The 22,931-nt window shown below is 45.6% G+C and overlaps 2 protein-coding genes and 1 pseudogene across 4 annotated transcripts; 1 reads left to right on the plus strand and 2 right to left on the minus strand.

The window, feature by feature from the left end:
- The first annotated feature begins 8,869 nt into the window (after nt 1-8,869).
- On the plus strand, nt 8,870-10,841 carry LOC136456876 (uncharacterized). 2 transcript variants are annotated; one of them, XM_066456865.1, is made up of 5 exons: nt 8,870-9,325; nt 9,438-9,513; nt 9,648-9,823; nt 9,893-10,258; nt 10,337-10,841. In XM_066456865.1, the coding sequence occupies exons 1-5, from the start codon at nt 9,038-9,040 to the stop codon at nt 10,574-10,576; spliced, it is 1,146 nt and encodes a 381-aa protein (XP_066312962.1). In that variant the 5' UTR covers nt 8,870-9,037; the 3' UTR covers nt 10,577-10,841. The 2 variants fall into 2 exon arrangements, with proteins under 2 accessions (XP_066312962.1, XP_066312961.1); XM_066456864.1 differs by having other exon boundaries at nt 8,871-9,325; nt 9,648-9,811.
- A 377-nt stretch (nt 10,842-11,218) lies between these two features.
- LOC136456875 (RNA polymerase II C-terminal domain phosphatase-like 2) lies at nt 11,219-20,469 on the minus strand. 2 transcript variants are annotated; one of them, XM_066456862.1, is made up of 16 exons: nt 19,967-20,469; nt 19,043-19,513; nt 18,540-18,750; nt 17,954-18,111; nt 17,800-17,870; nt 17,605-17,710; nt 17,438-17,527; nt 17,068-17,125; nt 15,756-15,886; nt 15,623-15,676; nt 14,931-15,027; nt 13,660-13,868; nt 13,459-13,539; nt 12,957-13,022; nt 11,738-11,811; nt 11,219-11,517 (listed from the first exon to the last, which is right to left on the minus strand). In XM_066456862.1, the coding sequence occupies exons 1-16, from the start codon at nt 20,321-20,323 to the stop codon at nt 11,505-11,507; spliced, it is 2,247 nt and encodes a 748-aa protein (XP_066312959.1). In that variant the 5' UTR covers nt 20,324-20,469; the 3' UTR covers nt 11,219-11,504. The 2 variants fall into 2 exon arrangements, with proteins under 2 accessions (XP_066312959.1, XP_066312960.1); XM_066456863.1 differs by lacking the exons at nt 11,219-11,517; nt 11,738-11,811; nt 12,957-13,022; nt 13,459-13,539 and having other exon boundaries at nt 13,735-13,868; nt 14,868-15,027.
- A 1,030-nt stretch (nt 20,470-21,499) lies between these two features.
- On the minus strand, nt 21,500-22,791 carry LOC136456878 (dehydrodolichyl diphosphate synthase 2-like; annotated as a pseudogene).
- Nucleotides 22,792-22,931: the final 140 nt, after the last annotated feature.

Raw genomic sequence — 22,931 nt, forward strand, 5'->3', positions numbered from 1 at the left:
TTATTCTTGCTTGTGTTCTTCGTTGCGCAGGCAGGGATTAGCCTTCTTGGCGAGGTTAACCTGGTCCATGACTTGGTTGATAACCAGAGGAGCGGTGGTGCTAAGATTGCAGGGTTCGATCTTTTGATCTAAAGCCGGATCGGTGTGTCATTCTCCGCCACAACGATAGTTACCATCACCTGACGGAAGATCGGGATTCCCGTCTCCATTAAATGGTATTATAGCTAAGGTATACCATCAGGTTCACTTTTATTCCCTAGTTTGAGTGTTTCGTATTCGTCCTATAGTCCAGTGCCATACTTTTATTTCCTGTCCTATAACCATCCGTGCCATAGCCTTTGCATGATTCAGTTTCAGAGTCCGCTTTGTTGAGTTTGTGTCCTAGGTCAAAGTCTTGTTGCTGATTTAGATTATGTTCTTTTCTAGTTTGTGTTGATACATCCACCCGCTGCTATTCCGTATCACCATTGGTTTGCATCTTGTGTCCACTAAAACCCTTATTCGAGCAGCTTCCTTAAAACAGTCATAACTTTTGCATTCGAACTCGAAACGGGGAAAAAATTTTATCTACGGAGAACGCCAGAAAATTTTAGATCTATTTCATCCCAGCATAGCTGGATTCACAAAAATTAGATTTGTGAAATTCGATTAGGAAAATTGAGTTTCTGGGCCCACAAGTTTTGGTATGTTTTTTAGAGCACAGTCCTAATTTTCTATAGACCACATCTTTTATTCAATTGAGCTCAAATTTTTTGTGGTTTATTCTTGTGTGCTCCTTGCTGAGAAAAAAATATCAAAAGAGCAAAAACAAGAAAAAAAAGATTGGACAAAAAAATAAAAGAAAAAAAATAGTAAAAGAGAATAGAAGATATCGAAAAGGAGCACATAAGGAACACTCAATAGCTCTATTGTTTGTGGTACCTTTTGCTTTGTTCATATCCGTTGCTACCTTTAATACTTGTTTTCTTTTATCCTTGTTTCCTCTCTTGTTTATCACAATTGGTGATATGAACACGTATAGGCCAGCAACTAGGACAAGTGCTCTGGACATTTATTCAATATTGCTGTCTGTCACTGACTTGTGTGCCACATATATATATTTGTTTTTTTTGTGCCTCCCAAGCTCCACATATATACTTCAGATCAGTACAGAAAAAAGGTTCTTGCAATCTTGGTACCACTACCTCATAGGTATCACGAATCAGCCGCCAGTTGTACCGCCCACTGCTTACATTGGTAAGAACTTTGTAAGAGCTTGGTAAGACGCTTCCACTTGCTGTCAAAAGTGACACCACTGCAACCACGTAGTCATTTGATAGGGATAATATTTTTATATTGTCTTTTGCTGTCTTCTAACAATGACAGGTTGTTCGTATCCACCGACTTATGATGGTATAGGTGCTGATGAGTACATGGAGTGGGAAATTGCCATCGATAACATATTTGCTACTCGCTTTATGTGTCCAAGGAGAAAGGTAAAAAAATGCAGCTAGTGTTTTGCTACATTCTGCTTTATCTTGATGGGAGTCTTTAGATCCTTCTGATAAGCCTCAAACTTGGAATGATATGAAACTTCTTATGCGAGAAACCTTTGTTAATCCACCTCCTATTTTGACTTCATATGATGAGGTGCACCATTTAGAGGAAGAGTTTGTTGTTATTCCTTCTACTATGCCTAACCTTTTGCAGGACAATATAGAAAAGAGCAAGGATGACGTGATAGAAAATGAGAAGCTCACAGCCTCATGTGAAAATTCAGAACCATCAACTATTACCCCTGCTGAACATGAGAGCAAAGGTAATGCCCTTGATGCTAAACTCACAGAAGGTGAGAGTTCTCTTAATGTGCTGAATTTTTTCCACCAATCATGCTATGATAGAGCAAATTTTAGTGGAGCATTCGCTTGATTTACCTTTGTCACAAGATGATTTGCTTGATGTTTCTTACGACGAAGATGACTTGCATGATGATATTTATGTTATACCCATGCAATCATTGAAGAATGATCACGCTATATGTGTGCTAAAAATGAGCACTTGTGCTGAAAATAGACTTATTATTCATAATGCTAGTGAAGTTGATGAGCTGAAATTATTGTCTTCTTTAAATACTTTGGGTTACATTGAATTTGATGTTCCGTGTAATCTTAGTTCTTTAGAGGAGAAACTTTATGCATATGCTGATTTGCTATGGTTCTCTAGACATACATATCATTTTATTAGAAAATATAATTGTAAAGGAGAGTATATGGTGCATCGTGTCTATATTTGTTCAAATCTGAAATCTCCTTATATTGTGCAAAAGTATGATCAACCAAAGGATTGCAATTGCTATAACCTTGTCATGTCAAGTTCCCCTAGTTTTGTTATAAAGAAACATGTTAAATTTCAAGAAGGAGAGCAATGTTGGCTACTACCGACAACTTGTCCACCAGCTAAGCTCAAACCGAGGACGGTTTGTTGTCAAGAAGGGGAGGATGATGAGGACATGGCACCTTCAGATACAAACAATGATTATAAGGTGCGCTCGTTCCTATATTTGCATAGTGGCTTTGGTTATAATTCACTTAGTTCTACATGTACATGTCACTATTTGAATGTAAGTACAAATATGTCTCAACATGCAAGTTCATCAAAGTTGAACTTTCGGTTCGTCGGCAGTACGACAGTGCCTCATTGGGAAGGCCATAACTCATCCATCCGGAGTGCGATCGAGGTCAATGAGCACTTGATGGAAAGCTTATTTGATAAGCTTTCAAATAGATCTGGTCCCATCTCAATATCACGTCGGCAAGGCCTCCAAATCACCAATATATTCTGTCGCTATTTCTGGCGGGAGCTACACTGTCGTCATGGGCTTGTTAGATATCCTTGGGACCCAGGCCCAAGTTAGAGCACGCCCCAAGAAGATGGAGAACACCTAAGAGATGGCCTTGGACGTCCTCCTCCTTGGCCACCACCTTAGGAGGCCAGCAAGGACGTCCAAGCCAAGCCAGAGGCCCAGTCCAATCCGAGTTCGAGTCTGTCTCGGCCGTCAGAACCAGTCTGCAATAAAATGGACACCCAAGATGCATCCGGACTCCGTTTTTGATGATCCACATATGGATGAAAAGATATTTTGATAAGGAAGCCAATCCATGTGGTTTCACATCAAAATCTCTTCAAAATCAATGGAAATCATTGAAACAAGGCAGTGTCCAGAATCTATCAGGGTGCTGCGACACCTTCTTTTGGGCTGTTGGGCCTTGTAACGTGTTGGGACACCTTTAGGATGTGAAGAGGGATCCTTGGACGTCCTTTAGGCTATATAATCAGTAGCCACCACCTACTTTAGGTTTTAGGGTTTTGCTTAGATTATTCTGTCAAGAAACAGTTTCGCCGTTCTTCGGTTTGTGAGACCCCAACTTCATGAGTTTAATCATTCATCTGTAATTTGGTTGCATTCTTTCTTGTTCTTGCTTGTGTTCTTCGTTGCGCAGGCAGGGATTAGCCTTCTTAGTGAGGTCAACCTGGTCCGTGACTTGGTTGATAACCAGAGGAGCGGTGGTGCTAAGATTGCAGGGTTCGATCTTTCGATCTAAAGCCGGATCGGTGTGTCATTCTCTGCCACAACGATAGTTACCATCACCTGACAGAAGATCGGGATCCCCGTCTCCATTATGGGCTGCGTGAGGTAGGATGGCTAGGGGACGAGCGACACGACAGGATGCGGCGTGGTGGAGGGTCTGGCCGCCCGTGAGCGTGGGATGTCGCGATTGGCGAGTGAAGCTCTGTTTGGATTGGTGGGATCGACTCGAACTATTATTTGGTGCGTCCGACTCGAATCAAAATGAGACAACACACTGAAGCCGGTCGAGCGCTAGGTGCGTCTAGACGTGCGCTGAAGTCGGGCGTCCGAGCGCTAGGTGGTCTAAAAAATGAAGGCCCAACATTAGGAAATTGGGGCTACAGTATATGGAAGCACATGTAATGAAACATGTATAGATAGCCACTGCAAGACATAAGGTAGTACCGATGAAATAGTAGAAAATTAGGGCTAAAGTATATGGAAACATATATACTGAAACATATATAGATAGCTACTGCAACACATGAGGTGGTACCAATAAAATAGATTAGCAAAGTTATTGCAATGGGACTACAAAAAGAATATAAGACGAAAGGAAAAAATGAACATACCGCCAAAACAGCAAGGCAAGAGCCAACGTAGGGGCTTGCGACAACACCTTTAGCTTGAGGATCACGGGTCTGGTACTTTCGGACTTGATTCATCAACTCATCAAGGATGTGCCCAGCCTAGTCAAATGATTTGATTTTAGAGACGTCCAGTAAGTTGTACAAGTACCTTGGGGTGGTTGCATTATCTGTTTCTGGGCAGAGTACATACCCTAAGGCAAGCAACATGAGTGCCCTCATAAAAGAGTCATTGTCCTTAGGTTTAGTCAACACCTCCATGCACTTGGGCTACTTCCCTTTGAATCCATCCATAAAAGGCTCACGAATCTTCTGGAAGGCTTCATATTGATTGGTGGTGGAAGTAAGTTTAACAGGCTCTTCTCCGCTAGGCGCACCAAGAATGTTGCAAACAAGCTGCTTGTCAAATACAATGACTTTATGTTTGAGCCTAAACTCTCTCAAATCAACGTCGATGTGCTTCATGATCCATGCAACGAGCTTCACAGGGATAGAAAACTTAGACATGGCAAGTAAAGCACAAAAACCAACATCTTCAATCCACGCTATCTGATCTTGACTGAACTCGTGGTCACGGATCCTGTGGACTGAAAATCTTGTTGTGAAGGGGTCGCCATTGCCTTTGCCTTTGGTTTTGGGAGCATTAATTCCTACGTAAAAAAGACAAAGAAACAACATATTAAAATCAAATTCAAAAATTGGGATACACAGTTCATAATAACGCATAAAAAAGTAGACACAAGTTGCTACATGTTCCAACACGCAGATGGACATCATAGATGTGCCGATAACACATCACATTTAAAAAAGAGTAAAATACATCATAGGTCTATTAACTTTTTGCCCTGTGTCACTTAGGTCCAACATCTTTCGAAGTGCAGGTTTTAGTCCTTAAACTTTTTATGATGTGCACTAGAGGTCCGTACCCTTCGTTTATGTTTTTATTTTACACAAACCTCCCTCTATTTCTTTTTCTTTCACAAGCATATCCCTCCTGCGGTCCAGCTCTCCTATGCGCGCACTCATTGGCTCACCGGCCATGCCCTAGCCCCGTAGGCCCTAGCTCGCCGCCAGCTCGGCTCCACGCGCATCAGCCTTGTAGGTTGCTCTGCCCGGCCGCGCGCTCAAGCTCGCCGCCATGTGCCCGCATGCCGCCTTGCCACGCCGCGTGCGCCAGCGCTGGTGCCCTACATCTCACCTCCCCGCGTCGTCTCAACATGTCGTGTGGCCCTACGCATGTGTCCAGCGGATTAACCGAGAACGGTAGCACAGTACCAAGAACTTGGTTCGGAGCGCCGACATGTGGTTGCCATGCATGCACGCTGCCGCTCGTAGCGGGATTAGCCTGTGACGTGCCGGTCGTGGAGAGCGTCGTGTGGACGTGGTGACAAAAACGTTGTAGGTTTGTTGTAGCACCATGGTCATGTGAACTCGGTGGCAAGGATCAGATCGGAGGTGTCGGAGCGTTGGCGTCCATGGACATGATTATCACCGGCACCGGACGATCAGAGAGGTCGAGTATTAGCATCTCTCGTTTGATCTTGAGACTCTAGCTAGTTCATTCAGTTCACTCCGTACCTTGAAACCTTACACCAGCTAGTTCATTCAGTTCACTCCGTACCTTGAAACCTTACATGGCATCGCATTCACGAATTGACTGACTCGGTGTGCAGGCGATCAATGCAGTGCGTCAGCGGCAGTGTCGGACAGCGAGGTAGCGTCGGCCACGGTCGGCGTGCATGGTCAAGGCCGTCGACGACATCGGCGGCACAACAGACTGCGCAAGGCGAACATGAAGTGCGCGACGCGACAGGGAGGAGAAGCCGAGGCTACGCAACCCGTACGTGCCTCTGCTGCGAGCTGTGCGCGCGCAACGCCGGAGAGAGGAGGGTCCGATGACGGTGAGGGGCGGTGCTGACGACGTGTCTGCTGCGAGGAATGTTGGTGACTATGTGCATCTTGTTTGTCACGGTTCACGCCGGCAGCGGCGAATAGGGAGCAGTAGGAGGCCCCGGTTGTCGTCCGCGGCGAGGTCCTATGCCGCGGTGGCGAAAGGCCTCGGGCGTGGCCGACATCCTAGAGCGCGGTCGTAGCGGCGCCGAGGCCCATGCCGGCAACCACGGCCTAGCTGTGCATGCCGTTCAGCTGGTTCAGCGCCGGCTACATGATCTCGTAGAGCACCCACCCGATGGCGAGCGCCACCACAAAGAGCAGCAGCTGGCCGCGGTTGTCGCTCTCGGCGTCCGTCGCCACGTCCGCCACAAGCTGCACCCAGCGCCGTGTCCAACGACGCCAGCGACGAGAAGAAGACGCCCGCGAGCGCCGCGGCCGCCGCCAGTGTGGTAGACAACGACGACACGGCCACCGCGGTCTTCTTGGCCTGTGTCGGGACGTGCAGCGAGACGTTGCTGGTGGCGGTGCTGCCGCTGGTGGACGCCGCTGACTGTGCCACGATCTTGGCGGGTTTCAGCAAGGCCATCGTGGCTATGGTCCCCATGGTAGGTAGGTAGGCGAGCGTGCTTGAGACTTGCAAGAGCAGAGATGGCGGTGGCACCTGCTGGCGGCAGATGTGAGGTGTGGGTGCGTAGTGCAGTGGCGCCCGACATGGAGGGGCATGCATGTGAAAGAAAAAAAATAGAGGGAGGTTTGTGTAAAATAAAAACATAAACGAAGGGATATGGACCTCCGGTGTACATTATAATAAGTTTAAGGACCCAAACCTACACTTTGAAAGATGTTGGACCTAAGTGACACAGGACAAAAAGTTAATGGACCTATGGGCCCTGTTCGGCTTACTCCATATTCGGCTTGTTCGGTTTCTTTTTTCAGTCGGAACAGTGTTTTTCTCTCACAACAATTCAGCCAGAGCAGTATTTTCAGCCAGTTTCAGCCAAGTTTCAGACCAGCGAACGGGGCTATGGTGCATTTTACTCTTTAAAAAAAATGAAACATGCCAATATATAGACGCCCTATAGCTGATTGTTGCAATATATATATATACACACACACACACACACACACACACACACACACACACACACACAAAACGCATGACAACATAATGAAACATATTCAAAGTTTTTATCCAACACTAACCCTAGCAGGAATCAATATGTTCAAAGTTGCTATCTGACACTAGCCTCAGTAGGAATTAACATACATGTGACCATATATGATAAACAGAAAATCCATTGGAGATGCAATAAAGAGTAATGGCATGTTTGATCTCAAGATTTCAATTATATTCCTTCAATATCTGCAGTCACTGGACATATGCATCTACTGCCTAGCAAGCACAACCAACATACATTGAAGACGCTATCATCCTGTGTGTTGCATTTACGAATTCTGAAAATGTGCATATGAGATGCTTCAGGTACCCAGGAGTTACATGTTCGATGCCATATCTCGCTGGTTCAGGACCTCCTTCATTGGAGATTTCTTCACAGGGATGTTGGTTCGTCCTTTGCTCGAAGATGCTTGGCCTGCCTTGTGGTTGGGGACCTTGCTCGTGGCCAGACCCCCTCGTGCCTTGCTGTTGGGGACCTTCCTCGGCTCCTCGCTGCCAGACGCCCGCGACCACGTCCTCGCCCAGCATCTACCTCCTCGTCGCTGCTGCTGGGCGAGTTGGCCCTGACGGGCGACACATCCCTGCCTGATCTCGTGTACATCACTCGCAACCGGCGTTTGGTCGCGGTGGAGGAGCGGGCGAGAGGCAGGCAACCGGCATGGTACCTGGACAGTTAGGGTTGGGGTGACAGGCAACCGTCGCAATCCCTGTGAAGGCGGGCCGTGCTATGGTCGTCATGACGGTAGGATGACACTGTGGAAACGGTCAGCGACTGTCGAGGCGGAGTGGAGCGGCACGGTGGACCGGCCGTTGTAGGCAGACGCCGCGGCGAGCGGGGCAGGCTTGCGGTGCGGGCCAGGCCGGCGGCGCAATGGAGGCCGCCTCGGCGAGTGGATGGCGCGGTGGAGGCGCCGCGCCGCGCGGTGGAGTCCACGGACAGCGAGGTGGATGCGGCCGCGACCGCGGTCTGGTGAGGTGCTGATTCAGAGTGAGCGAGGAGTGGGGAAAACTGTTCCCTGGTGCCTTGGCCGCCCGTCCACAGGCCCAGCGAGGATGCGTCCGGACGCGCGTAGATCGGCCGGACGTCCTCACCCAATCAATATCGGCAATGTATCACTTTCGTTTCGTCTGGGACAGGAAGCCAGGACCGTCCGTTGCTGGTGGGCACCGCCGTGTTGTGGAGCGAATGAGCACGTGTTTAGTTTCAGGAAGTTGGAATTTGGGGCTATTGTAGCACTTTCGTTTTTATTTGACAATTAGTGTTCAATCATGGACTAATTAGGCTCAAAACGTTCGTCTCGCAATTTCCCACCAAACTGTGCAATTAGTTTTTTTCGTCTACATTTAATGCTCCATGCACAGGCCGCAAACATTCGATGTGATAGGTACTATAGCACTTTTTAAAAATTTAGTGTGGAACTAAACAGGGCGTGAATCATAGTTGTCAGACGCAACGAACGGCGGGAGCAGACGGGCACGAAACGAAACCCCCGCGCGCGCGGATCCTGACGCGCGAGACCAGGAGCAGGAGGGCAGGGCCCCGGCGACGAGCTAACTGCCACAGTCACCACGACCACACAGCCACACAGCTTGACAGACACCCCGCGATCGGCGCGTCACTGCCACACACGTAAAACCACTCCAGAAGTGGCCAAAGCGCAGTGGCCGCCCGCAGCCCGCCTGCGGAGGCACACTGGCACTGCGCAGCTGACGACGACCCGGCACGGCACGGCACGCCGCCTCTTTCCGTGTAGGCTGGCAGCCACCACCACCATGCATCCGCCGAGCTCGAAACCGATGGAAATCGCGGCCGTGGCGTGCCGCGCCGGGCTGCTAGCGCGGGCCCGTCCTGGCAGCAGGGCGCGCAGGCGGGCGTGGGAACACGGCGTTGCCGTCGGCCCCGCCCCGTCCGCCGCTCGAAGAAGGCTGCTCGTCGCGTCGCTCGGGGTCGGGGAGCCACTCCCGGCGCAAACCCTGGTCGAGGAGGCCGTGGTGCTGGAGGTTGGGGTCGTGGAGCCACTCCCGCCGCAATCCCTGGGCGAGGAGGCCGTGGCGCTGGAGGTAATCCGATGTCGTCTTGCCGTAGGTCGTTGGCTTGTTACCAGAAGCTTCGATCGCGAATTCGCGATCACAGATTCACACAACTATATGAAGTCCATTGATTTTGGTGCAGGTGGGTGAGGATGATGATCTGGACTCGCTAGTTTCGGCCGAAAACCTACTGCCTCCCGCTGCTGCTATTGCTGACGGTATGAGCTCTACTCCCAGTGGTCGTGCGAATAGCCGTTTAAGAACAATAGGTTCATGTCAGTGGTGTGGTTTATACGGACGACAAAAAACACTAAACTAACGTTGGCACGTCTCGCGAATCTGACCCTGCCAGTTCCTGAGGCCAGGACAGTGAGCGTCAAGTTCGTGCTGAGGAAGCAGTGCGCCTTTGGCCAGCAGTTCCTCGTCGTCGGCGACGACGCGGCGCTCGGACTTTGGGATCCAGCTAAGGCGATCGCCTTGGTTTGGTCAGAAGGCCACGTCTGGACGGTGACGACGGTGAGCTCCCAGGTCGTGTGTAAGTGCGTTCCTTCAGCGACCCTGCCCATGTGAGTCTGACTCGATCGTTTGTCTGACCAGGATTTACCGGCGAACAGGTCGATCGAGTTCAAGTTCCTGCTGCGAGATGCCTCGGGGCATGTCCGTTGGCAGCATGGCACTAACAGAACTCTGCAAATTACTGAAACCCCAAACACCATGGTTGTCCACGAAGACTGGGATCACGGCAACAAACAGAAAGTATCAGAGGAGGAAGAGCTCTCCATCGGGGAAGAAGATGTGATGTTTTCCGAGGATCTTGCAGGAACAAATGGCGCAACGCCGGTAGATACGGCAGATAATCCCCAAAAGCATCAGAATCTGGAGACCGACAGGTCGGCTGCGGTGGTTGCAGATGCTCCTCTGCAGGGGGAAATGGTAGCAGCCAATGGAACGGACCAACCACAGGTAACCACAACCCCGGCACCACATCTTGTTCCGTATAGAAGCATATATACCTGACAATTCTTCTCTTTTCTGAATCAGCTGATGGTGGACAAACACCAGACGATTCTTGAAGAGGTCCCCGGAGAACAAAACGGCACCCCTTCTGCCGATGATTATGCTGGCAATGGCAACGACGACGACACTACCTTGTATCAGGGAGGTGATCTGCTGCCGAATAGGCCGACAAGTATATTTGAGAACGACTTGGCCTGGGCCGGGAAAGCCATGCAGCAGATGCTCCGGATCCTTGGTTTCCAGATCGGCACAACAAGAACATGATATTCAGCTTCAGCAACCGTCGTGTATATGTTGCAAACCTGCTGTTTTGAAGGAATCACCTATGCCTTCAAATCACATTTCTACGCTGAAAGAAACGTCAGCACTGAGGATTGTAACTGAAACTCCAGTAACAGCAGCAAACATCAGCCGTCTTCCCCTGCACTGTGTTGCATATAGCAATTACTAGGAGATAAGTAACTAGTACTGCAAGTATGTTAAGTTTAGAAATAGTGACTAATAAGGTGAGAATCATCCACTTCTTATCCACTTGTTGTGAAGGCAGACTCCCATCTGTACAATATGGCAAATCTCAGTTCCATGAGAAGTCGAATCTGTGGTGGTAACTCCAAAAGAGGAATAGATGTGAGTGTATTACTCAACAAATATTAGCACTCGAATGAAAATGTATTCATGGTTGAACTAAGTTTGTAAAAGATTTAGCACCATTTATAATAGACATGTAAACATGACAACTGGTACAAGCATTCCATTTTTAACGATCCATAACTGTTAATAATGAGTCACCACACCCTTCAGAACAGTTTAGAATTTTAGATCCACATCTACTCTCCTACTTGTTTACAGCCAACTATGCACTATCCTAAACAAGACAGAACATCCATACTTGTATGGGAACAAGTTGTACATGGGAAGATTCTTTGATGAAGATGGTCAAAAGAATCCATAAAGCACCATCTCCGCTCTCTATGTTACCACCTTCAAAGCCAGGCTTTCCAGAACAAGACATGTGCTTACAGTTTGACACACATCATGTGCTCGAAGTGAGATGCCAACCATACTCACAGAAAGGGTGATGCACTTCTGCGAAATCAATATCTGTAACAGTGAAATGAGCTGTTGCCCTCACATTCCATCCTTCTTGAATATTAAACTCATTTGGTTGTGGAGCTCAGAGCATGGAAGGAAATCAGCCATTGCATCTGAAATAGACAGGACAAAAGGAAACTGTAAGACTGACCACACGATAAACATTTAATATTCCACCCAAAATGTCCAAATATGACGATTTTCTACGAAGGATACAAAATACACCACAATAATAAACAAATTCAAGCTATTCTGTACTCTACAGAAGTTACAAAATAAACTGAAGAGCGAGAACATCCTAAAAGCAAAAAAGTGGAACTGTCAAATTATTACCTTACAGGTCTCAGATACTTCTTAATTTGTGGGTCAGTGGTTGATTTTAAGGTCTTCAGTGCCTCTTCTGCAGCCTGCAACCAAAAGAGGTGGGACAAGAATAACTGAGTACAAAAGTAAAATATAGTGCTTGATACCCGTCAGCCTTCCGCAACAAAGTGACATATCACCATGTAATTATGCTAACAATTATTTGTGTATTTGAGGGCAATTACATTTGTCACGATCCTAGCTACATAGTAAATTAACGAATACTATATTTTTCAGAGGAAAGAAACACATATAGCATGCATCATCGTTTGAAGGTGTCCCGCAAGACTATACATTCCACTATGGGTCAAGTAGCCAATTTGACTGGTAACTGGCATGGCATAAACCCTGAACAAACTGCTCAAATGAGATTTCTTATTTTGATTAAATTTTCAGTTGAAACGATTACTGTTTAAACCATGCTGCAGTAATTTGTTTCCAAAGATACAAGCGCGGATGAAAGTAATCTTTCCATTGCTGCTCTGCAGGTATAATTTGTTTCTTTGTAAATCATATGCATAATTTGTTCCCATTTTCCACATCTGAAGTTTTGGTTTGGGCACCCAAGAAATGACCTAGTGCAGAGAAATTTTCAAGGCTAATTGTTTTGACATGTAAAGAGACAACCATCTCCCAATAGAAACGTGAAAGTAAGTTTGAGAACTTGTCATGACTCTATATCAAATTTGAGATCTCGAGTCCTATAAAACTGTACCATGCTGAGTTTTTGCCAGAACAAAATAGCACATTCTTTTGAATAATGAATGCAGCACGTTAGACAGTCCACTCAATTTATTTTTGCTTTTCCAGTTAGTAATGATTTGGGTAATCAATTACCTGCAGAAGTGCATGTAGAATATGGAAACAATTTGAAATTCATTACTACTTAGGTGAAAATGAATTTCAATTCTAAAAAAAGGTACATAATATGTTCACAATTCTATCTAACTTTGTTTCCCCATTTTGATAACGGTTTACATACAGTAACAGAAGACTACTTTCACCTAAACCTGTGTACTAATCTCCTCTAGACCGGATAGTTGTTGGTTGGTTACCAATGCAATTCTGAACTGTGATCCCATCTGCATAAAATTTAGTGCACTTCCAGATGCAAAAAAAAACAATTTAATGTGGCAATGAATGCAGATATACAAGATTTTAAAAAGGGAAGCACTAGAAAACACATTACCAGAAGCTTCGCAGCTTCTCTGTCCGAACCAACACCCCTCCCGAGAATCAATCCTGCTAGTTCAACCTTCAAAAAGAGAATATAGCGGCTGATTAACAAGCCAGCAAAAGGTGCTGGGGCCAAGCCATCCAAATCAGATCAGTTTCTTAAAAACTGCCGGCAAGTTAAATTTGAATGCAAATATTAAATTCTGAACAGCCGTCAATAGTCAAGAAAACAGGTGGTAGCCAGCCAGTTCCCAATAATGGTTAGGTTGTGTCATCTTTTGAAGAAAAAAACAACAACTGTTTTTCAATTAGCAAAACCTGGCTGCTCTTATATTTGTTCATACACTTATAACTTATAAGCAGTAGAGACAAAAGCTAGTAACAGTCACAGGTGCGACTCAAATTTGTGTTTTCAAGTTTAGAACTACAACACCTTAACACATTACAATATAAGGTGGCCACAAGGCCCAGAACTATCAGGTTTAAGAAAAAATTAAGCATGAACAGTAACTAACCTGGAAATGATATTCTTCATTTCTGGCTGGGCTAGAATTCTGGACTCGATCTCGAAATACTACATGTTGGTCCTCCAAGCACTACAATATTAGATGCAAATTAACATTTAATGAAGGAAACAAAATTTGGAAAAAAAAAGGTACAGCGCATCAAAATAGTATACGGACAAAAATAATGGCAAGTGCAACATAGTCTCTTACATGTTCTCTAATAAGACTCATAATAGACGACAACTTATCCATATTATTTGAATCATCCAGTTTCAATGTACTTAAGGAAGGTTCTCGCATAGAGATATCATTGTCTGAACAAGGAGTGTCCTCCAGAAAGCCATTACCACTCCCCGGGGACTTCCTTGAATCTTTCTTAGGAACTCCGGCAACTGGAGCAACAGATGACAAATAACTGCCTGCAATTCAATCCACTAAGTTATTAGTGCACATAAAACTAGCCGCCAAGTGCTCTCAAACAAGAAAAATTTGGAAAGGAGTTCACAAAGGTAAGTAAGCTTATTATTATTTACAAACTTGTACACAGATAGTAAGGAAAAGCTGAAAACTCCCAAACATGCCCAGTAAAGAATGATCGATTGTTCTTTCGATGTAAAAGAGTTATCCTCTGTTTCTAAGAAACCAGTGTTTTCCTAAACAGTAAATGGTAACGGTCGGTCACCTACTGTTTAGTCATTATTCAGGCTAAACGATCAATTAACAGGCAAAATGGCTAACAGGATAACGGTCAATTAAACATAAATGGTGGACAGCAGTATAGCATTTAAATGGGTTTAAACAGGCTAAACAACCGTTTAGGCGGACAGTGAAGAAAACCTACCCACAAGTTACTTTACTTTTCAAATAAAATTTCTTAAGAGGATATTGAATGAAGTGCTGTTTCCAGATTCCTAGGAGTAACATCTATTACTGGAACGTCCACCAGAGTGGTATTGAGAAGTATGCAAATTAGTGAATGAGTTATTTCAAATATACTGCGTTATTAAGCACTCCCGGTCAGCTGCTATTCTTATTGATGCTAACTGCCACCAGAAATTTCACACTGCAATGGGGACCCAGCTGTAATATTTGGTTTGCATTTCCGTGGACAAGGTGATCTGTGTGCCCATTAATCAGACATGATATAACCAGCTTATGTTATGTGCCTACAGCTAGTCTGACAAACAGTACCAATTGACAAAATCTAAAAACCCAATAGATAAGCCAAGATGAAAACTGATCCATCGCATGAAAAATCATAGGCTGCCAAAACATAAAACACAATGATAGTAAAGCATTTACAGATCATCTTCAGATAGTTTACCGACACTTAAAAGGACGTTGTCTATAAAACTACATGAAAGCATTTTAGTGCTTCCAGGATGCTCGGTTGCTCAGGTGTATCTATTACAACTTACAAGTAACTTTTTAAGTACATAGCAAAGCCTGGTGTACACAAGATGTAGAGGATATATACTCACTCTCCAAATTTTGGAGAGCTTTTTCAGCAGCTTGAACTTGAGCTTCATCTCTTGTTTTTCCGATTCCTATTCCAATTTTTTCATTACTAAACAGAACCTGGAACACAAAATAGATAAGGTGAATGTGAAATGATTAAGCAAAAATTTGGTAGTATCCCAATATAAATCTAAGAGTAAAATGCACCTGGAGACCTTAAACTTTTCTTGGATTCTCACCTAGGCCCATAAGCTCTCAAAATGAGGATTTAGGTCGTTAAACCTTTTAGGTGGTTCACTCCAAGCGAAAACCAGGTGCATATCGAGCGCACTCAAAATGTTGAAGGACCTATAATCCTCTCTTTGAGAGTTTATGTACCTATGTGCAAATCCGGGCAAAGTTAAGGACCTTGAGTGCATTTTACTCTGAACCTAAAAATGCATAACTAAGCTACCACATAAATTTAACCTATAGCAGCTTTACTGCTTTCAAGCCTTGTTACATCTAGAGCAGCTGTAGACACTGAGGCTACATGCTTTTTCAAGTGTGAAATATTTTACCAATCACCACAAAACAAAACTTCTAGAATGAAGATGTTGTTGATGTGCACTCAGGCGGTACGCTAACATAGCTCTTTCAATTCAAAATGGATACAATTGTTGACAAGAGAATATATACTATAAATACTGATAAGTCACAAATTCAAAATACTAACCTCTACAGAAAATAGCATACTTTTGCCATTGCTCACAGTAGATCTGAATTCCACCTGTACGAGAAAGGGTTTAGGATTACTTCAAGGCCAAATAGGAAAACAAATATAAGCTAAAACAATAAGATGCGAATACCTTGGAGTCACATAGCCGCCCGATTTCTTGCAACACTGTGACATATACCGAGGGGGTTATTGCTAGTGATCCCCCATTTGGCTGGATAGTCCTAACTCCTCCAATACCTCGGATAGGCATTCCCTCGTCATCTAGACCGAAGATTCCAGTGAGTTAAGCCACCAGGTGTTGATTCTTATACAGCATATGCAAGGTTGTCAGGAATAAGAATCCTAGGCAGGAATGCATTCAGGATGGCATTATTAAGATCATATGATAACTGGCCTCAAATGAGAAAGGCCATATGGTCCACCAAGTCAGGACTGGAGAATATGGTATCTCGTAATTACATATCTATCCCTAATATTAAAGAGCAAAAGGTTTCTTCATCATTCATCGCTCACAGCTGTCTGATGGGGAACAGATCGACTAAATCTCTTCCATGCATGTACAAGTTAGAGTAGTGTGTCCAAGCACGGTACAAGTTAGAGTAGTGTGTCCAAGCACGGTATGGGGTCCAATTCTGAAATGAATTGGAATACGAAATGTTTCCATGGTCGGCTACTCTCTCCCATACCCGTACGAGTTAAGTGTTTGGGCATGATGCAAAGTCCAATGCCAAAACAAATTGGAACTTGGAACGCATGACACGACATTGATAAATCTCTAAACATCTCGTACCCATACGAGTTAGATCAACATGGGTCCAGGCATAGTACGGAGTTCGATTCCCAGACGAATTGAAACGCATGACGCGATATAGCTAAATAAATCTCCAAGCCGCAAGTCATCTAGGTAACCACGCAACAAGCTGAACATCCTGTTGCAAAGTATGGGTATGTTTGCTAGTGAGATAATAAAAATAGGATCTGAGATCCAGACAGCCTTGGATAAAAGTCTTAGTACTGATTTAAAAAATGAATAACAAATCATGGGGTAATGGGGGTAAATGAAAGAGCAGCACAATTCCTTCATATGTTCAAAGCATGGCCAGTGACAAAAGAGAACAGACCATTAATAATATTAAGTAAATACGAACCAAGTGCAATGTTCTATCAAGCATCAGACAAGAAAATTTCTTCTCATGCCAAATGGCTCAAGATAAAGTTCACCATGAATAACACAGTAACATTTCTTTGATAAAGGAAAATGGCAGAAAAAAAGCCAAATCCTCTTAGCAAATAAACACAAGAATCCAATCAGTGGAATTTTTTGAGCTAATAGACAAAATAAATATATCTGGAGATGCCTAATATAAACATAAAAGGTAACAGGAATTGCCAGAAAGAGAAACCAAAAGATAGCTAACCAAATTTATGAAATTGAGAGGTACCTGGTGAACGGGTTAAGGATGACATTTGCTGTCCTTCCCTTTGCTCCCACCGATATGACTGATAAGGAAAATAATTGAAAACTCATCCTCTTGAGTTTATTTCGAACGTTACGAGATTAATAACAACAATTAGTCAAGTGAACAGACTAGAGTACTTGGGGCCCTAAACTTTGTAGAGGTGCAGATCCATTCTCAAGAAGAGCAATGTAGTAAATAAAAAGGCATATAGTTATAAGTGGCTAAAAGCAGACTGCATGAACCATATGTTGCCATTTAAACAGTGCTTGCTAATATATTCCAAAGGAAATAGGGCACTATTAGCCTGCATCCGCTAATTAGATCCAAGTAACACGAAGATATAAAAATTCACCTGCCCATTTAATCTCTTCTCTACTTCAGTTCCCCTCATGCCCTCAGGTATAGGAGCCTGATCTTTGTTGCCTGGTACAAAATTGGTCTCCTGTAGAGAAATTAGAAGGTAGCATAAAATTTCAGAAAAAATAAACTGGAGGGAGAACATATCCAGAATATTAATACCTCGCAGACTAAATAGTCACCAACATCTGGAGCATATGGAAGATCCAGTAACCCATTTTCATAGTATAGTTCAAACACTTTCCTCAGAAGATTCTCATCAAACTCTCTGCACGAAGAAGAAAAACATGCCCAGTATTGAAGAAGTAAGAAATATATAATTACAATACAGAAATTTCATTACACACATTTACCAACCTGAAAAACCCACCACGAACATTGCAAGCAACATTCCTTGCAACACATAGAACTGGAACAGCATTGGCCATCTAAAATTTATAGAAAACACACATATCATTCCATAATGGGTATATGTTCAACACAAAATACACAGTAATTAAATAATAAGTACCTCTGCCTGTGGAGCATAGTATGGAGTATATGCAGGGACAACATGAACTCTGTGTTGATCTTTATCATCCCAAACATTAAGTCGGTCATCAATTACCATGGCCATCTTTGGATGGCATCCTCTGTCTCGGAAAACATTCTGCAGGGACTTTCTGGAACCTGCGATGCAATAAAGAGAAAGGATGCAATAGATGGTTAACCCAGAAAAATTCTGGAGGAAGATGAAACCAGAGTGATAGGAAGGTTGTGCACTGTTCCATCCAACCACACTGTACGCTATTTCATTTACTCCTATATATTACTACATATATTACAGCAGTTCCACTGGGAACAAGTTATTTAGGAATACAAAGGATGCTGTATAGATAAAATGGAGCTAAATACCTTACTCATAAGTGTATGCATAATGACAATATGTTCCAATAAAAGGAGGGCATCGTAATATTAGGAAAGAAAAGCAAAAACAAAAAGAACATTTGGAATATAAAGTTTATGGCAAAAAGGTGTTGCTGGTGAGTTTGTCAGGATAAACGAAACAAAACAGATACAGGAAATCATTGCACAATAGTTGAAACAAGTTCACTTGCCTGACTTTACACAATTTACGCGTTCTGAGAGCTGTTGTGGACTTATTAAGTTGCCTTCTGGATCAAGAAGTCTCCACATTTCAAGAGCATAATCTCTCTCAGCCATTGTACATACATAAACCTCAAATCTTTTTCGTCCTTTTGCAGTTAGGTAACTCCTCAATTCTTCCCAAGCAGGCCTTAGCTTTACGAAAACACTGGTATCACGAATCTGAAAAGAATATATCATGTAAATGGGTAAGATGATACTAAGCATGAAAAAGGTAGAGTAATCACAGAACAGTAAGTTAAATGAAAGAATTAAATCTCTAGATATCCAAAATTGTCACCTTCCAAATATAAAAGAATTTATGCTGAGTGCCTCAGTCCAATAGTTTTGTATTAAATCTCGAAAAGCTTAGTAGGGTCAATAAATCATGTCCCCAAAGTAGACAAGGCTCTATTGCAGCCCACAAAAAGCCAACAACAATATCATGGAATTCATTCTACTAATTGAAACATACCTCTGGATTGATGCGAGTCAAAATTGCATTCCTGTCAGGCAGTCTGATAACTGGACGAAGAACACGCTCCTGACCACCAGACATAGGTTGAACCTCCTCTTTCTGGGTTCCAACTATTTTGCCATTGTCCGTAACTGTATCGGTGTCAATGAATTCTTTGAGAAGCTCTTTGTCCTCAATATACCGTTTGATTTCTGCAGACATCCCTGCTATTCTGTAAGGATCATCTTCGACATCCATTCTGCGGGAAAGCATCTCAATCCGATCCTCAAAGGACTTCATAGTGTTAGCAACGATAAGGGTCTCATCAAGATCAAACACAATGGCAAGACAGCGCAAGTTGAGCATGCCAACGGACGCTGCATAGAGCCCAGAGCGTGCTGAGCAGCACCAAAAGCATGGCACCTTCCCTGATTTGGTCGGCATTGCCACCAGGTGCAGCTCCTCATCCCCAACTACTACCACAGCGCTCTACACAGACAAATGAGAGAACGTGTTATACAAATCTTAATGTTCTGTGTAAAGTCCTATCAAGAAGAAACAGTCCCTGAATCTAACTACATGGAACTTACAACCCATGAAAGACCCGAAATGAAATGTACACAATGCTTCAGCATATGAAACTTGTCTCACGAAGTACAAGTACCACCTCAGTAAGTTACGTTTTCCGCTTCGACTTCAAATGAATATGGCAATGATATAAGCACATCGAGCCAAGACACCTATGATAACCCAGAATGAAATGTGCAAAATGCTAACTCCTGATACTTGTTCGACGAATTACAAATACAGTGAATAGATATTCCTAAGAGGTCACGCTCTTAAATATGTATACTCCTTCGATTTCAAATGAGCATAGAAACTACAGTCACATGACGACAAAACCACATATTCGCGGTTGTCCAAAAACAATTGGGGACAAACCTTGAACTCGTTGAAACAAGTGAGATACAAGCGCTGGAGGCTCGGGTTGGGAGGCGTCAGCTTGGTCTGCAGCTTGCATCGCACGGAGAAGGGCGCGATGGTCTGCAGGATGGCGAGGGGCGGGCACCTCTCGCTCGCCGGTGAGAGGTGGCTAACGCGGATCTCGTTGCTCGGGAACGGGAGGCCTCCCTCGCCCCCCTGCTTCATCGGGAATACCTCCATCTCGCCGAGGTACACCTCGCCGTGGAACATCCGCATGCTGACTCCGGCGGGCGCCCCGGCGGCGGGGGCGGCGCCACCGCTGCCACCGACCCCGCCTCCCAGTGCCCCCGGCGGCGGGGGTCGAGGCGCGGCCATCGCGAGTGGGGAATCGGAGTGAGAAAAGAGAGGGAGGGGGAGTGTAATTTCACGCAGCGGGAACAGGAGATTGCCCCCGCCCGCCTCCCGCTTCGGCGGAGACGCGGAGCCGCGGGTTTTGGTGTTTGGGGAATGAGGGGGCGGAGAAGGGAGATTGCAGGAGGGGGGCTCGGCTGCGTTTATATAGAACTTTGGGACCGGGCGGCGGGGTGGATGGTTCCGATAGTTCGGTCCGGTCACCGGTCTGGCTGCGGACGCGCGGACCAGCCGACCAAGTCGAGTCCCGAACCGAGGCTGGAGCCGGCGCGTCAGTGACCGTGACTATCTTTCCGTGTCGCGTCTGGCTCGGTGCGCCGCGTGTGGGAGCACCGGGAGTCCGGGATGATTCCGTTTCCTGCTGATTTGGCACGTCTGGCAGTCTGGGGCATGGCTGTGGGTGCGTGTCGCGTGTGATTCGTGAGTGAAAGTGGATTCAACCGTTCAAAGATAGTCATTTCGGACAACGTTTTTGTACTCACGACAACACAAACAGCAGCAATGCGGCGCGGCCCTGAATTATCGTGCGGGCTACGGGGGTCAGGTACTCTGGTTTGTGATGCTAAAAAGACATAGCCATCAGGGTGAAGAGGACATCAATGAAAGATTTAATATTGCGAAGGGCCATATCGTCGATGACGAAATATGTTATCCTTAACATAGCCGCAAAACACTAAAGTCAACGGTGGACTCTATCCCCATCCCTCGTGTTCTTCTGTCCACCGCCCCAATGGCCACGCCCACTACCCCATATGATTAGTTGGTTTTCATTTCGTTTGAATTCGCTTAGCTAACATTAGCTACGTTAGTCGGAAGAAATCAGCCAATACTTATTTTTTAGTTGGGTGGCAAGTAAAATACGAGTTGATCTATCCATTAGCCGAGGGTCCGAATAGAGTCTTTGCTAATTTTTTAGCAATTAACTATAGTTGTATGGGAACCAAACAAGTTTTAGTAAATCATGGCTAGAATTAACGATATAGACTTTTTTTTGTAAAACAAAATTTTGATGATACAGTAAGCACATTATCTGCCACATTAAACTACCTTGTAGAACTTATGGGTCCGTTGCTTTCAGCTGTCATTAACAGCCTCTGCTGGTGGTTGCAGCTAGTACTGTTCGTCTGTTCTACAGAAACCCGTGTCGCGAGTGAGAACGCAACCTGCAGCAATGGCAGCGGCAAGTATATGTAGCTACGTACATATACCTATGTATATTGTCAATCTTTCGTGACAGGATATGTAGCTGTCATTGCCTAACAGCCCGTACAGAGGACATTTCAGCAAAAACCATACACCGCGGGCTGTCAGGTTATCTCAGCCCCTGGCTCACCATGGTTGCATGAATCAAATATATTTGCTGCTCCTCCAGCAGCTGTCTGACTGAATCATATATCTATTCAATCAAGATGAAAGATGCAGCTTGATCTCTCGTACCATTTTGAGTTTATTTCCTACTCTCACAAGAATTAATTGACTGCATACCACCACTAATAAACGGCCATCTACGGATGTTGGTCTCTAGGAGTCCCCAGCACCATTTGTGAGTTGTAGCAAACACCGCCGCGTCATGCTAATACCATGGGCCCCAAACCCATCATCATCCACTGACCAACGCTTACCTGCTATTGACGGTTCAAGCACGCCTTCCACATGGCGCTGCCTGCCTCAGCGCTACAATTTCCTTACCCCGAACCGCCTGTCTCTGCTCTGGAAGGATACCAGTGCCTCGAGGCAGTCGGCCTCTCCGAAGTCGGGCCACAGCGTGTCCGTAAAGAAGAGCTACGCGTACGCCGACTGCCACAGCAGGAAGTTGCTCAGCCGCAGCTCGCCGCTGGTTCTCATGAGCAGGTCGGGGTAATCAGGGAGCTCGTTGGCATGGCTCGTCTCGAGCTCATCGGCGAACAGCGACTCGTCTATGTCCTCCGACTTCAGCAGCTTGTCGTGCACCTTCTGAGCGAGGTTCCGCCATGCTTGCACCATGTCCCTCCGCCCGCTGTAACTGATTGCCAGTGTCAGGTCGAGCCGCGAGTTGTTCCGTGTGGCCTCCTCGGCTTCTCTCGCGGTCTTCTGAAGAGAAACCGGCATTTGTGCCGTCAGATGCATTTTTGAGGAATGCATCTGCCGGCAGTAAGTGTGAGGCTATTATCTGACGGCGCAAATGCATACCTCAAAAATTCAGCTACGCTTTCGCGGATCGCTCGCTCAAACTGCCCCATCAAGAATTCCACCTCCACCTGCGAATTGGCAAAGAGAACCGCCAAGCTCGTCGGTGACAAAGAAGGCGACGGCGCGCGGGGGCAGGAAGCATACCTTGGGCCGGCTCCAGTTCTCATGGGAGAAGGCGAAGGCGGTGAGCGCGCGGACGCCCCAGGCGCGGGAGAGCCGCACCACCTCCTCCAGCGCGCGGCGCCCGGCCTCGTGTCCGGCCGCGGACGGCAGCCCGCGCGCGCGTGCCCACCGCGAGTTCCCGTCCATCACCACAGCCACGTGCCGCGGCAGCAACTCCGCTCGCAGCCCGGCGGCTAGGAGCGCAGCTTCGGCGCCGGTGCCGCCGCCGGGGTCGCGCCGG

Source organism: Miscanthus floridulus, chromosome 6 (assembly GCF_019320115.1).
Source record: "Miscanthus floridulus cultivar M001 chromosome 6, ASM1932011v1, whole genome shotgun sequence".
NCBI classification, from domain to species: domain Eukaryota; kingdom Viridiplantae; phylum Streptophyta; class Magnoliopsida; order Poales; family Poaceae; genus Miscanthus; species Miscanthus floridulus.

Bases quoted from the DNA above. Each gene is read 5' to 3' on its own strand.
- LOC136456875 (XM_066456862.1), bottom strand. From the start codon at position 20,323: ATGGCCGCGCCTCGACCCCCGCCGCCGGGGGCACTGGGAGGCGGGGTC. The intron at 18,751-19,042 runs GTATGTTTCAAT...TATTCTTTTCAG, and splicing joins TGACTCGCATCAATCCAGAG to ATTCGTGATACCAGTGTTTT. The intron at 11,812-12,956 runs GTAATGTGTTTT...TTTTGGTTGCAG, and splicing joins GAGAAGCTGCGAAGCTTCTG to GCTGCAGAAGAGGCACTGAA.
- LOC136456876 (XM_066456865.1), top strand. From the start codon at position 9,038: ATGCATCCGCCGAGCTCGAAACCGATGGAAATCGCGGCCGTGGCGTGC. The intron at 9,514-9,647 runs GTATGAGCTCTA...TGACCCTGCCAG, and splicing joins CGCTGCTGCTATTGCTGACG to TTCCTGAGGCCAGGACAGTG. The intron at 9,824-9,892 runs GTCGTGTGTAAG...TTGTCTGACCAG, and splicing joins TGACGACGGTGAGCTCCCAG to GATTTACCGGCGAACAGGTC.